Here is a 14,491-nt window from a genome sequence, read left to right on the forward strand (position 1 = left end):
TCAACAATCAATCCTGGGAGTGTTCTGGGGAGCAATGCCAGGCAGACATACAGTTTCTTGGGATCTATTATAATTTCCTTTAAAAATGCTTTTCTTACCTTTTTGTTTGATTTCTACCATTCTCAATGATTCTTCAAAATCACCAAAGAAAAGGGGGTTCCAAATGACATTTAGGAGCATCTTCAGAAGGCTCAGCTGTAGACTCTCTGGGCCTGGGGTCTGGGTGGCTTAAGCATCATGCTCTGCCCTTGGTTGTGCTGTTGCCCAGAAAGGACAAGGCAGAGGATGGTGAGGCAGAGGGAAACCTGATTTCCATTAAAATATGCAAGAACTGCTCCAAGGGCATAAACTGAGAAAACCGAGTACTGGAGCATTCCCAACACCACTGCCTTTGACAGGTACAGAGTTTTCCAACCTACCAGCTGGGGTCCTCAGGGACTGAATTTCCCTTGGGGCCCTGGTTCCCTCAAAGGCTCAGATGGCGTCCCTGGGCAGCAAGCCACCTGGAATTAGAAGGTAAATGACATCATGGCCAGATTCAGACTGGGGTATCTGTTCTGACCTCCCCAAACTTCATGCTCTGTATGACCCACTTGCCAAGGCAGGCAAAATCGTGTGTCACATTTATAAATAGCTTCAAACACCTAGGGGCTTGGGGCCCCTGGACACAAAAGGGATGTCTGTCTTTCTTCAGCGGTTGCTTTGCATGAAATAAAATCAATGAACCAAGCCCATACAGAATCGAGGATTTTCAGATCAATTCCTTTTTGAAGTTAGATTTGGGGTTTTAGGACAACAATGGTCAGCACCTGACCAGAAGTTTTCTTGGAGGTTAGGGAACTAAGTTTGGGAGATGTGTAAGAACTGAGATACTGAAAAGACAGCTTCCAAAGAAGCTAATGGCTTGATTTCTTTCTTTGTTTCTTTCTGATCTGATGCTGCTTTCAGTCTGGTCCTCTTCGAGCATTGTGGCCAGGAGGGCGACTCTGTACCATCTCACTGATGGTGGCTGAAGGTCCTGATCTGGCTTATCAGATCTGAAAACAAAGAAACAAAGATGGACTTGACTGGGGAGTTCACTTGAAGAGTGGCCAGCAGAATTGATCGATTCTAACTGCCAAAATCCTTGCCCCATGGCATTCTACGCAAACTCAGGCAGCTTGTAAAGTGCCCAGGACTGTGGTCTGGAGCAGCAGCACTTCACCCGTGGAAGAGTGAAGGGCCTCAAAGATGCTGAGTGTCCACTGAGTGGCTGCACGGCTGGCTTGTGTGCCCAGCAGGGGCTGCTTGCAGTCCAACCCACAGAATGTGGCAGTTCTGGGTCAGCATCGCAGTTTATCATTGACCACAGCCTCACAGGTATGAAGCAGAGTTGGGTGGGTTGGGGGGGGGGGGGGGCGGGGGCGGCACCGAGGTCCAACTGCAGAGGGCAACAGATCTGGTTCTAGCCTGTCCCTTAGTCCTGTGGGAAGCGAGGGCACACCTGGGCTCTATCAGGGTGGGGAGAGGCCCCCAGAGAGGATGCAGCCACCCAGCCGAGGAGCGATGCAGGAGCCAGGTGGATCCAGCTCCCAAAAAACAGGATCCATCCAGTGAGGATCTTCAAGGCCACTTCTCACAGGAGCCGGAAGAAGAGTCTTGATTTCTAGATGTGCATCTGAAATTGCTTTCCTACCAGCAGGTCAGACAACTGGGTTCACTGGGCAGGTGGAGACAAGCAAAACTGCATGGGTGAAAGCAAACAGCATGGCTTTCCTCTCTCAGGTCCCCCAACCCCTGACTCCTCTGCTCCCACTACAGTTAACATGTGATGGCCATCCACTTAATGAACTTGGTTCCCAAACCCACACCATGTGTCCACAAAAATACCTCCCCTTGGATCTGTCCCTTATAATCCAAGGTCCCCATAGGGTTCTGATTTCCACTCAGAGCTCAGAAACCTGAATCTGCAGGCCTCAGCAAACCTACTGCCTCCCCACCTCCCCTTCCAGCCACCACATGGATTGAAGAAGTAGGAACAGTAGCCCCCAGCCTAGAAGGTGGAGTTCCCAGATATAAGTGTGAGGACCCGCCTTGGAGCAAGAATTAAGGCCATGAGGGAGCACAAGTGCCTCTTGTGAACAATGTTCCTCATCTGAGTGCCCAGGCCTAGGCTGGCTCTGAGGTCAGCTCCACAGTCCCTGCTGCCCAGGCAATGCCCAAGAAGACTCAGGAATCCATCCTTGACTAGATGTCCCAGGTCTCTGCACTGGAACAAGAGCTCCTCCAGGGAAGGTGCAGTTCTGATGATTCTAGTACTGAGTCGAGGGTGTAGGAGTGGGAGAGGTGCTTTTCCCTACACCACCAACAAGCAGGGCTCTGACCCCAGCTGGTGGTCCTATGAGTCAACTTGGTTCTGACACTCTTCACCCGGAGAGAGCATCAGGTCCCACAGGCTGAAGGCTCATCCCCACAAGACCACCCCCACTTCAGATGCCAGTCACAGGTCCAGGCTGCCACCTGTGCTTCTGACCAAATGCCTATAATTTGGAGTTCCTAGAACCCCATCCTGGGGCTTGATTAATTTGCTAGAGAAGCTCACAGAAGTCAGAGAAACATTTTACTTACTAGATTCCTGGGGTTTTTTTGTTGTTCAGTTGGCAAGTTGTGTCTGACTCTGTGGCCCTATGGACTGCACTACATGAGGCTTCCCTTCCCTTCCACCATCTCCTAGCTTTTCTCAAGTTCAGTCCATTGCATCAGCGATGCAATCCAACCATCTCATCCTCTGTCACCCTCTTCTCCTGCCTTCAGTTTTTCCCAGTATCAGGATCTTTTCCAATGAGTTGGCTAAGTATTGGAGCTTAGATTCAGCATCAGTCCTTCCAATGAATATTCATGGTTAAATGGAGGAGATGCAGATGGCAAGTGAGGCATGGGGAAGGACATGGAGCTTCTCTGCCCTTCATTAGGGCACCACTTTCACCAGATCACTAACTGTTCCTCAACCTGGAAGCTCTTCAGACTGTGTCTTTTTGAGTTTTATGGAGGTTTCACTCCATAGACTCTATCAATCAAGCCATGGACCACTGGTGACTGAGTCCGTCTCCAGCCCATCTCCTTCCAGGAAGTCAGGGCATGGGGCTGAAGGTTGCAGCCCTCTATTCATGATTGGTTCCCCTGGCAACCAGCCCCCATCTGCAGGCACTTCCAAAGGCCTCCTCACTGACATCAGCCCAGCAGTGGTGGAAAGGAGCTTTCTGTGAGTTACAGGACACCCATTTCACCTTGTGGATCAGAGGACAAGAGCCCAAGCGGAACAAAAGATGCTTCTGTGGCTCTTACTGCGCAGGAAATCCCAAGGGTTTGAAGAGCTGTGAGTCAGAAACAGCGACAAAGACCAAATGAGTATTTCTCATTATGAATCACAGGGTCACAGTGTCCTTTACTCAAAGCAGCACATATTTACTAAGCACAGAGGTGGCCTTTCACTTTGGGGACCACCCCAGTCACCTTGTTCCCTATCGAGGCTATAGGAGGGATTCTAGTGACACTTCCAGAAAGTCATAGGTTTTGGTAAAATTTGCCAAGTGAGATATTTTAACCACAACTTTCCCAGTGCATTTCCTTTCATATATGATGGGGATGGCTGCTGGTAATTTGGGGCCTGGCTGGTGGGATGTTGAGACAGGGATACTTAAGTTAGAGTTGGGGGTGGGGGCTTATGTACTTGGTTGCCCCCATCATCACCATTCATCACATGGCTGGCTCTGACCCTGACCTCTTACCCTGCCCTCTGCTGACCAGCCAGGGTTCTGAGGCCACCATGTAGCCCCAGGGCTGCACTGTGACCCTTACAAGCCTCACTGAGCCCTGTCCTGGGAGATGTGGAGCCACAGCCTCAAAACACGTGGTGGTGGGATTTCCCTGGTGGTCCAGAGACTAAGACCTGTGCTCCCAATGCAGGGGCTCCAGGTTCAAGCCCTGGTCAGGGAACCAGGCCCCCACATGCTGGAACTAAGAGTTCACATGCCGCAACTAAAGGTCCTACGTGCCGCAACTAAGAGCCGGTACAGCCAAATAAAACTGGTCTGTGTGAATGTTAGAGATGAGTCAGTCAGCTAGTTAATATGATTATACTGTTTTCCTGTATCTTGTATATTTGTGGCCTTTGTAGGCTTTTAAACTTAGAATTTGCTGTTTTCTCATGCTAAATAATTTATCTTGAACCAATTTTTCAAAGAGTTTTGAATTCTTTTTCTTAAAGAGTCTCTTCCAAATCATGCAATCTTCAGGCCCATGCACCCTGTGCTGACCGTGAACTTGGTCTGGCTGGCATTCTTCCAGGCTCTAGGGGTATGGCTGTGAGAAAAACAGACAAGCCCCCTGCCCCATAGGTTTGCCAGCACCCAGCACATGCCTAATAAATATTGTCTAAACACAATTGCATCCTGGAAAGAGTCTGCCCCTTAGCAGGGCCGAGGGCTGACCCCAACCGCACTCAGTGTCACTGTGACAGGCTTTCAGAACTGCTCCTATCCCTTGAGAGTTACACGTCCAGGCTGGCTGAGCTGCTCCACCTCTACAGGGGACACATTCTGGGAAACACTTCTCCTGAGGCATGAGCTGGTGGCTGGTGGCCGGTGGCCTGCCCTCCCCTTTGTCCTGTCCCATGACCTGAGATATTTCCTCAGAGATGACTTTTTGTGTTTCTTGGTTTCATCTTGTTTTTTCAAGCACTCAACTTCTACATTCAGGGCCCACCATTTAATATGGCAGTGTCCTTGAGAATATATCTGCTGCCTTATTATTCCCTTAAGAGAAATTCATGAGAGCAAAATCACAGAATAAGAAATTGTCATGGCTTTTGGTTTTACTTTCCCAAGTTGCTTTCTTAAGTCTCCAGTTTACAAGCCCCAGCTGTGCTGGGGAGAGTGTACCTCACCACTCAGTACTGAATTGGGTGTTTACCTCTTAAATATGGCAAATTTGATATATGGTAAGTGGAAACTCTTTGCTTAAATGGTCATGACTTTGATCACTAATAGAATTAAATATTTTTCTTGTGTATATTTTATTTTATATTCATTTGTAGTCTTTGTGCTTCTATATATTATCTGAAATTATTGTTTACACATGTCCTTTGCCTGTCTTTCTGTTGATTTTTTTAATGTCAATTTTCTATTTTCTTAGGTAAATATTTTCTTAGGTATGAACCATTTCTCTAATTGTGGTGAGTATTTTCCCTACTGATTGTTAGAAAATGAATTTGATGGCTGGGTTCCATTAGTTCTACTTCCTCCATGGCAGACAGATGGCTGACTCTAGATCCATTCAGAATACCAACTGGGGCGTGAAGGGTAGTGGAGGATCTGACCTATAATGAGATGAGCACTGAAGTCTGCAAGGATTTGTCTGCTAGCACAGCACAGAGCTGGCACATCCCAAGGCCTCCCTCTCCAGGTGGGCAGCCACGCAAGGCCTGCCTGTGCCTCCTCCAGAACCCACTCCTAAAGGGTCCTTTGCATAAAGGCCTTACAGGGGCTCCTGCTGGCAGTGGTGGGAGCCAACCCCCTAGGCAGGACATAGGAAGCCTTTCCTGCTCTGGCCCCTGCCTGCCTTTTCATCCTCACCTCCTTAAGCCTATGCCGTCCTCAGCCTCAGCGTCAGCATTGCTGGCTGCTTCTGGTTCCTTGAGTAGGAGAGATCTTCCAGCCCCAGTGTGTTTCCCTATAAGACTCCTGCTCAGGGCCTTGTTCACCAAAACTTGGTCTCCCCATGTCACTCTCTCTTTCAAATTCTGGCTGAGTCTCCATCTGGAGCGCGGAACCCACCATGCTTGCTAATTATGCCTGGGCTTCTAAGATCCGACCGGGGAGGCCTCAGTGTCTCCTCTCCTTCGGGAGAATAGAAGGACGCCTGCGGCCTATGTAAGTGGTGCAAACTTCTTGTCTTGAAGTTTTATTGGTCTCCCGCGTAAACCAAGCTACTCAGCCTCTTTTCTCCACTGAATGTTCCTACTGAGCTATCCTCATTCTATTACTCTTTGTATCCTTAATTAAAGTGTAATTAAGCAGTTGTTTCCTGACCCTCGCCTATGCCGTCTCTCCTTCGAATACCCTGGATCAGCTGGGGCTGGACCCCGGCAGGTGGCGCCCAAGACAGGCTATTCGAAGGCCCCCAGACATCCAGTTCACCCATTGCTTCGATCACAAAAGAGGAGCCCGCCAGAAGGGGAGGCAAGATAAACATCGAGATCCCGGCGGGACCAACGGAGCTGCTGCAGCGCGAACTCCAACCAGAAAATAATTCTACTTATTCTGATTTGGCTTGTCTACCCTCTCCTTATGTTTTTCTCTTTACCAACGATTCTGGAAAACTTAATGTACATGTGACTTTAAACTGGTGGGCCCAATGTAGTGACCTGTGAACAATGTATGCTCTCATCTTGTTTAAACCCTCAATATAATGTTTGCTCCTTAAAAAAAAAAAAAAAGACTCCTGCTCAGCCTCCCGGGCTCAGTGCAGGCCTCGTGGCTTCAGGAAGCTTCCCTCCTGCTGCACCATTCTCATCGCACTCACGACAGGGGTTCTAAGTGCCTGTCTGTCTCTGCACTTCGCCATGCACACCCCGATGCCAGGTGCTGCCTCCCCCTCTGCATTGCCCACCACACCTGGCAGGCACCCTGTGTATTCAAGCGGGCAGAAGTGGGTGGGGAGGGGGTTCAGGGTCTCTGTGGATCTGGCGCCGCGGAATTGCTCTTTCAAAGTGCAAGTCCTTTCACACACAAGGGGCACCATCACTGCTATGGGAGATGGTGATGACTTTAGGGTCATTATTAAAATGAAAGTAGAAATCATCCGCAGGTCCACCCTGGGCAGGCGGGCAGTTTTCGTGGAAGATAAAACCATTGGTTAAGGGTGACATTTCTCACTTGACATGAGAAATGAATATATGAAGCAAGGGTGGTGTAATTACACTCTAATTTCACTCTTTCTAGAGTTTGAGCAGCCACTAGATGTAAGTGCCAAGGGGACCACACCATCTGTTCATGTGATCAGATCCCTACATGGTTTGTCACCTGCAATTTTCAACTGTGGGACCCAGTCCATGCGTGCTCTGCTGAGGGCTGGGGCAGGGCCAGGTCTGCTGTGCTAGGTGCCCTGTGGGATGGTGCATCTTCTGGGAGGTGCTGTGTCCACCATGGAGGGTGCTGGCGCTGCCCCAAGACAGCATCCTTGGTTAGCAACCAGAGCCCTGCCGGCCAGCTCTGCCCGCTTCACCAGCCTCATGCCCTCAGTGAAGGCTTGGGGGATTCCCCTCAGCCTTCCAGGGATGCTCCATGGAACAAAGTCAGGGGAGAGTCCTTCCCCACCATCTCCCCACCAATGCTTTCCTAGGTGATTTTTCTTTTAGGTGGCATTTCCCTGGAAGTCTTCTTTATGTCAAGACTTGAACTGCTGCTTATTGAAGCCATCCTACAAAGATAATCTCCTGTTTCCAGGAGTCAGAGAGCCAAAGCTGGAGGCCCAGAAAGAGAAGGCCATGCACATAGCAGCAGCACAAATCTGCGGGCCACTGTGACCCCGGCTCTGTCCCAGGCTTTGTGAGTCTTTCTGCTCCTGGAGCAGCTGCTTACCAACATCTGTCTGCAGGAGCATCATTTGGGACTTTATTAATCTGTTGCTGCCAGGTATCCTCCCTAGATTTGCGCTGTTTGGGGCCTAGCCACTCCCCCCCCACCCCCACCCCCCCACCAAGGGGACTCTGATGCCGATCTCTTGAGGACCCATTGGATAGAGAGAATGAACTGGAATATAGAGGGTGAGTACTGAAACTGTGGTCCACTGACCAGCACTGCCTCACCTGGAGTGTGTTAAAAAGTGCAATATCAGGCCACCTAGGTCTACTGAATCAGGATCTTCATCCAAATAGGAACCTTGGGCAATACTATGCACCAAAAGAATTTAAGGCACACCAACCCAACCATGGGGGAGGCGGAATTGAGATAAAGGCAAAGGAGCCCTATAAGACTCAGAAAGAAACCCAAGTCACCCTGGGGAGTGTTGGAGGTATTTGGAGGCACAAAGTGTTCGCTCCCAGGTTGTGAATTCTCAGTCTAGGAGACAGGCAAAAGGGGTGCCTTTGTCATGTGACCCACCTGAATGAGCCGGGAGTGGTGTTCCCTCCAAAGTGCTGGATACTCATTGTCGAGCACAAACACAGCCCAAAGCCTTTGGCTTTGAAATGGGTGACATTCTCAAGTGGCATGAAAAGGAAAAGACAGGCTGATTTTGCTTTTCATTCCAAACTCACTTGCTTATTTAGGATCGATGTTGACCTTTACATCATAAGGTCTAAGCTTGTTTGGCTGAGACCCATCCCTAGCCCCATGGCAAAACTGAGCCTCTGCACCAGATGTTCACTTACCCAGAGCTTTTGGTGAGTTTATTTGTTATAAGATTTGGGATAATTCATAGAGCTTATTTTTCTCACTGGCCCTTTTCCATCCATCTCTTCCTAGCCATCCCCATTCCACCACCAAACAAAACAAGAACTGTTGGATCAATTTGGGAATCGCCTTCTGCAGCTTCCTTCTACCTGTGGGATTTCATTCTGTGGACACCTGCTTCCAAATAAATACCTGTGCTTCCCTAAGAGAACTTTTGATAAATAATGTCTCCTCCACCTGTGCAATGGGATGCCCAGTTCTTGTTAAGGCTGAAGGTGAGATAAGATGACCTGAAATAGATCCTCACTCATTTCTCAGACTAAAACAGATTCACCGACCAAGTCTCATTCCTCCTTGCCACCTCCTTAAAAACTAGTTTCCTAATAGGGAATCAATGCTGGAAGGAGAAAAAGTGAGAGTTCAGGCTTCAGTGGGACCCCAGCTGAGGCTGTTCTATGACCTTGAGGATAGATCTCAAGGTAGCCAAATGGACCTCTGGCCATAGGGCCTTCCTGGACTCTGGATATTGTAACCTGGGGTCATTTTTGTGGACATAGTTGTCACTCGCAGTAACATCCAAAATGCCCGAGACCAGGACCGTCCTGTTGAGGAGGCAGGTCTAGGTATGCTGCTTACCCTCCACCTATGCCCTGGAAGAGTAAAACCACATGGTGCCTGGAAAGGGAGGCTGCCCTCCCCCACCACAGCCTTCCTGGTGCAGGCCTGCAGCCAAGGGTGATCAAGAGTGTGGAAGGCAAGGCTAGGGGACCAGGAATTCTCAGGCTGGGTTTTCCTTTCTCTTTAAAATAATGTGTTTTCTTTCTCTGCAGGGAGACTCTGGGAGCAATTTTTGCAAATGAATTCAAGGAAAATAGCTTGAAGCAGTTAGGCCTTCCACTTAGGATGACTTGCAAGGAAATAGGCCACCCACAGTCTGTAGCCAATAATAACCCTCCATTTTCTTCCCTGAATAAGGACAGTGCCCCCAGGTGAGGCGATGCTATCATAACTTCCAAGAAGCATCTTTACTTCTTGAATATTTGCTTTTTCTTTTCCAGGTAGATTCTCCGTGGGGAATTCTGAAATGCAGGAGACACACACAGAGAACAAAAAAGCAGGTGAAGAAAGGAGATTCTGCATCTCAAGCAGCACTTTCTCTGCCTCCTTGTAGAGCAAAACAGACCCAGTCCTTCCCCCAATATTTAAGCCCCATTGCACACCCCTGCCCCAAAGGATTAAAGAATGGTTCAGAGTATTGACAGCCCTGAGTGACCCCTACCCTGTGCCAAGCAGTTGGGACCTTGAGTCAGATGAATCCAGATCACAGAAACATCTAAGAGTCAGTTTCCAGAACGTGGGGTGGGAAGAGGGTTCATCTTGCCTCCGCTGGAGTGAAAGTGTTAGTTGCTCAGTTGTGTCTGACTCTTTGCAACCCCATGGACTGTACCCACAAGGCTCCTCTGTCTGTGAATTCTCCAGGCAAGAATGCTGGAGCAGGTTGCCATTTCCTTCTCCAGGGGATCTTCTTGACCCAGGGATTGAACCACAGTCTCCTGCTTTGGCAGGGGGATTCTTTACCATCTGAGCCACCAGGGAAGCCTGTTGGGTTGAGATGCTCCCTTGGTCTTTTTTCATCCCTCTCTATCCCACTACCCCATCTGTAACTCTGGTTTGTTCATGCACAGGAGGGACAACTCTGACCACTCCACTCCCATATTGCACTCCGCGAAAGCTGAGGCCCGCATGGACCCAAGGAGAGGAGTCATTTTTTCCGCATGCCCTGGCACATGAGGACCCAGAAGCTACAGGAAAGGTGCCTGAGGAAGCGGCAGGCTGGGTGGGGGCCCCCATGGAACCGAATCGAAGACTGGAGGCTGTGTGACCAGAACCTGCTCAAGGGAGATGTCAGGAGCATCTCTGAGTTAGCCTCCGGGTGCGCCAGGGAGAGGCGAATCCCCAGCCCTCCTGGCTTAACTTCAGCCCAAGTGAGAAGGACATGAGTAATTTTCTCTCTATACACCCACTCAATCACTTACCACCAGATTGTTTACTCTTAGGGCAACAAATTATACTCAGCCCACCTACTCAGGACACACTGACCTGGCTGGTGTGGAGAAGTTCTGCCCCCTACCCCTGCACCCAAGGATGGGTATAAAGACAGGTAGGCAGGTGTTGAAGGGGTGGATGATGGCATGGGTGGCTGGAGGAAGAGGAGGAGAGGAGAGGTGGAAGGAGATGGGTAATGAGGAGCAAGTTTTGCCTCCAGCAGGGCTCAGAGATATGTATCTGCAGAATTGGAACAAGCCACCTGGGGATTAAAGAGCAGGATGAAGCATCAATTATAACCTCCCTTGGCGCTGCCTCTTGACATGTGACACAGGCCTGGGATTGTCCTTTATGCTGGCCTCTGCAGGACACTGGTGCTCCCATTAGTGGCGGGAGGCGGGGGCCTGGAGAGGACCACAAACCCCAGGCATTCTCCTGCACCAGCCAGCCCCTCCTCCTACGTATAATGAGCAGGGTGGACTCAGTAGCTTCTGAAACCATTCTAGTTTTAAGATTTTGTGGTTCTGGATCTGAGCGATTTAATACTGATTGATGATTCCCACTCAAATCCTAAAGGTAATTGTAGTCTAGGATGCCCCATTAAGTGTCAGGTAAGTAAAACAATTATTTACCCTCAAAGTTCAGCATTAAGCAACACTGCTAGTGGGAAATACTTTTAATACCTTTATTATCTCTGCAAACCCAAATCGGATGGGAAAGTAAAGAAGAATGGCTGCTTCATCAGAGGGAGAGCAGCACGATGGGGTGAAGGCCTGCCTAGGAGGCCCTGCCCACACCTTTCTTGCCAGTGCCTGGCATGTGCTAAATGCCCCATCAATGTTTGTTGAGTTAAATTGACTTGAATGAAACACCCCTACATATTTTGTTAGTGCTTGTTAGAGATTGATAGTTATCTTTTTAAATCATTCCCTTTTCTATGTTTGTAGAATTCCCACTTTTTTGAGCACGTGACTACTCAGATTAAAAACTGCTTTTCTTAGTCATCCTTAAAACAATATATATTGACCAAGATTTGCCCAATGAGATGTAAATGGCAGTATCCACCTGGAAGCCTCCAGGAACTTCCAAAGAAGACAGTTAGGCATATCCTTTGTTTCCCTCCTTCCCACTAGCTAAATATGTGTGTGATGACTGGACCTGGGCAGCCATGTTGGACCAGAAAGTGATTATGTGAAATGAGACCGTGTAAAGCAAGAGAAGAGTTCTGGGTGCATGAGGACCTTGTGGAGTTGTGGAGCCACACCTCCAGTTCTACACTATCTATTCGCAGGGTTTTATAAGAAAGAGAAATATTTTTCTATCTTGTTTAAGTCACTGATATTTTGTCTGTTACTCTAAAGTGCTGCACAATGTCTTTGATGCCTAGAAATCCTCAGTAGTGTTTACTGAATGAATAAATACCACAGCAATAATGTTCATTATGGAAAATTAATTAAAATGAGAAAACATAGACAAACTGTTTTCCTATAAGGACAAAAGAGAAACTCTGAGACTCATCTGAGTCTTGCCTATAGCTAATAATCAATAACTGGTATTAGTTGGAGTGAAATAGCTATTTTACTAAACACAAAAACATCTTACAGTGACTTCCCTAGTATCTGTGAGCTCAACCATGAAAAAGAACATAATTTTTCCATGAAAATGCTTACTTTTGTCTTGAGCCCCTATTTTCTCTCAATAGTAAAAATAAATTCTTATTTCCAGACAAGCTCTGTTTGTGACTATGGAGCCATTTCAGGTTTTAAGTTCAGATGTTTCTCCCCTGCTCAACACTGGGGAAGAGTCAGGGCTCTGGGGGACCCAGAGAAGTGCTGCAGGTGTGGACAAGAGGTGCTGGCCAAAGTCCATCTCTGTCCATGTGGCCTGTAAATGGGGTCCTCATTCTCACACCTAGCACCCCCCACAGCCCTGCCATGGTCCTGGATGCCACATCCTCAGCTCTCTAAGTGTCTATCCCCACCACCACCACCAGAATCATGATTCTTCCCCAGGTCCCCTGCTCTCTAAATGACTATCCCCACCACACCAGAACCATGACCCTTCCACAGAACCTGTGATCTCTGAGTACCTATTCCCACTACAGAAGAACCATGATCCTTCCCCAGGTACCTGGCTCTCTTAAGTGTCTATCCCTACCCCCATCAGAATGATGATCCTACCCCAGGTCCCTGCTCTCTGAGTGTCTATCCCCACCTCCACCAAAACCATGATTCTTCCCCAGGTACCCTGCTCTCTAAGTGTCTTTCCCCACTACCAGCAGAACCATGATCCTTTCCCAGGTCCCCAGCTCTGTACACGTCTATCCCCATGCCCACCAGAACCATGATCCTTCCCCAAGTCCCCGCCTATCTGAGTGTCTATCCCCACCACCACCAGAACCATGATCCTTCCCCAAGTCCCTGCTCCTGAGTGTCTATACCCACCCCCCACCAGAACCATCATCCTTCCCCAGGTCCCCAACGCTGAGTATCTATCTCCACCCACACAAGAACCATGATCCTTCCCCAGGTCCCCGCCTCTCTGAGTTTATATCCCCACCCTCACCAGAACCATGATCCTTCCCCAGGTCCCATCTCTTTGTGTGTATCCCCACCCCCAGAAGAACCATGATCCTTCCCCAGGTCTCCTTATCTCTAAGTGTCTATCCCCATGCCCACCCAAATGATGAATCTTCTCCAGGTCCCCGGCTCTCTGAGTGTCTATCCCCAGACCCATCAGAACGATGATCCTTCCCCAGGTCACTGATCTCTAAATGCCTATCCCCATCCCCACCAGAACCACGATTCTTCACCAGCTCCCTGCTCTTTAAGTGTCTATCACCACCCCCACCACACCATGATACTTATCCCCAGGTCCCCTGCTCTCTGAGTGTCTATCCCCACCCTCACCAGAACTATGATCCTTCCCCAGGTCCCATCTCTTTGTGTCTATCCCCACCCCTAGAAGAACCATTAGCCTTCCCCAGGTCCCCTGATCTCTAAGTGTCTGTCCCCATGCCCATTCGAATGATGAACCTTCCCCAGGTCCCCTGCTCACAGAGTATCTATCCCTACCCCCGCCATAACCATCATCCTTCCCCCAGTCCCTGTTCTTTGAGTATCTATCCCTAGGCACACCAGAACCATGGTCCTACCGCAGGTCCTAGCTCTCTGAGTGTCTATCCCCACCCCACCAAAACCATGATCCTTCCAGGTCCCTGGCTCTGATTATCTATCCCCACACCAACCAAAACCATAATCCTTCCCCAGGTCCCATCTCTCTGTGTCTATCCCCGCCCCCACCAGACCATGATCCTTCCCAGGTCCCCTGCTCTCTAAGTATCTATCCCCAGGCCCACCAGAACCAGGATCCTTCCCCAGGTTCCCGGCTCACTGAGGGTTTATCCCACCCCCACCAGGACCATGATCCTTCCCCAGGTCCCGGCTCTCTGAATGTCTATACCACCCCCAACAGAACTGTGATCCTCTCCCAGGTACCCGGCTCTCTGAGTATCTGTCTCCATCCCCACCATAACCATGATCCAACCCCAGGTCACAGCCTCTCTGAGTATCTATCCACACGACCATCAGAACCATGATCCTTCCCCAGGTCCTTGCTCTCTGAGTATCTATCCTCACCCCCACCAGAACCACGATCCTTCCCAGGTCCCTAGCTCTCAGTATCAATCCCTACCCCCACCAGCACCATGATCCTTCCCAGGTCCCCAGATCTCTATGTGTCCATCACCACCCCAACCAGAAGCACGATCCTTTGCCAGGTCCCCACCTCTCTGTGTATCAGTATCCACCCCCACCAGAACCATGAACCTACCCCAGGTCTCAGCTCCCTGAGTGTCTATCCCACCCCCACTGGAACCAGGATCCTATCCCAAGTCCCCACCTCTCTGAGTATCTATCCCACCCACACAAGAACCATGTTCCTTCCCAGGTCCCTGGCTCTGATTATCTATCCCCACACTGACCAGAACCATAATCTTTCCCCAGGTCCCCTAC

At 49.4% G+C, this 14,491-nt stretch overlaps 1 protein-coding gene across 2 annotated transcripts; it reads left to right on the forward strand.

The window, feature by feature from the left end:
* Positions 1-6,414: 6,414 nt before the first annotated feature.
* LOC102408563 lies at positions 6,415-11,799 on the forward strand. 2 transcript variants are annotated; one of them, XR_003108999.3, is made up of 5 exons: positions 6,415-8,707; positions 9,491-9,550; positions 10,118-10,245; positions 10,490-10,593; positions 11,612-11,799. XR_003108999.3 is itself a non-coding variant. In XM_044941968.1 (4 exons), the coding sequence occupies exons 1-4, from the start codon at positions 8,250-8,252 to the stop codon at positions 10,312-10,314; spliced, it is 633 nt and encodes a 210-aa protein (XP_044797903.1). In that variant the 5' UTR covers positions 8,093-8,249; the 3' UTR covers positions 10,315-11,799. The 2 variants fall into 2 exon arrangements, 1 of the variants encoding a protein (XP_044797903.1); XM_044941968.1 differs by having other exon boundaries at positions 8,093-8,422; positions 8,505-8,707; positions 10,118-11,799.
* Positions 11,800-14,491: the final 2,692 nt, after the last annotated feature.

The sequence above is a fragment of the Bubalus bubalis genome, chromosome 4, assembly GCF_019923935.1.
Source record: "Bubalus bubalis isolate 160015118507 breed Murrah chromosome 4, NDDB_SH_1, whole genome shotgun sequence".
Taxonomy (NCBI): domain Eukaryota; kingdom Metazoa; phylum Chordata; class Mammalia; order Artiodactyla; family Bovidae; genus Bubalus; species Bubalus bubalis.

Coding starts and splice junctions, on each gene's coding strand:
- LOC102408563 (XM_044941968.1), top strand. CDS start 8,250: ATGAAAAGGAAAAGACAGGCTGATTTTGCTTTTCATTCCAAACTCACT. Junction 8,708..9,490: donor AGTTCTTGTTAAGGCTGAAG/GTGAGATAAGAT, acceptor TTTCTTTTCCAG/GTAGATTCTCCGTGGGGAAT. Junction 9,551..10,117: donor CACAGAGAACAAAAAAGCAG/GTGAAGAAAGGA, acceptor GTTCATGCACAG/GAGGGACAACTCTGACCACT.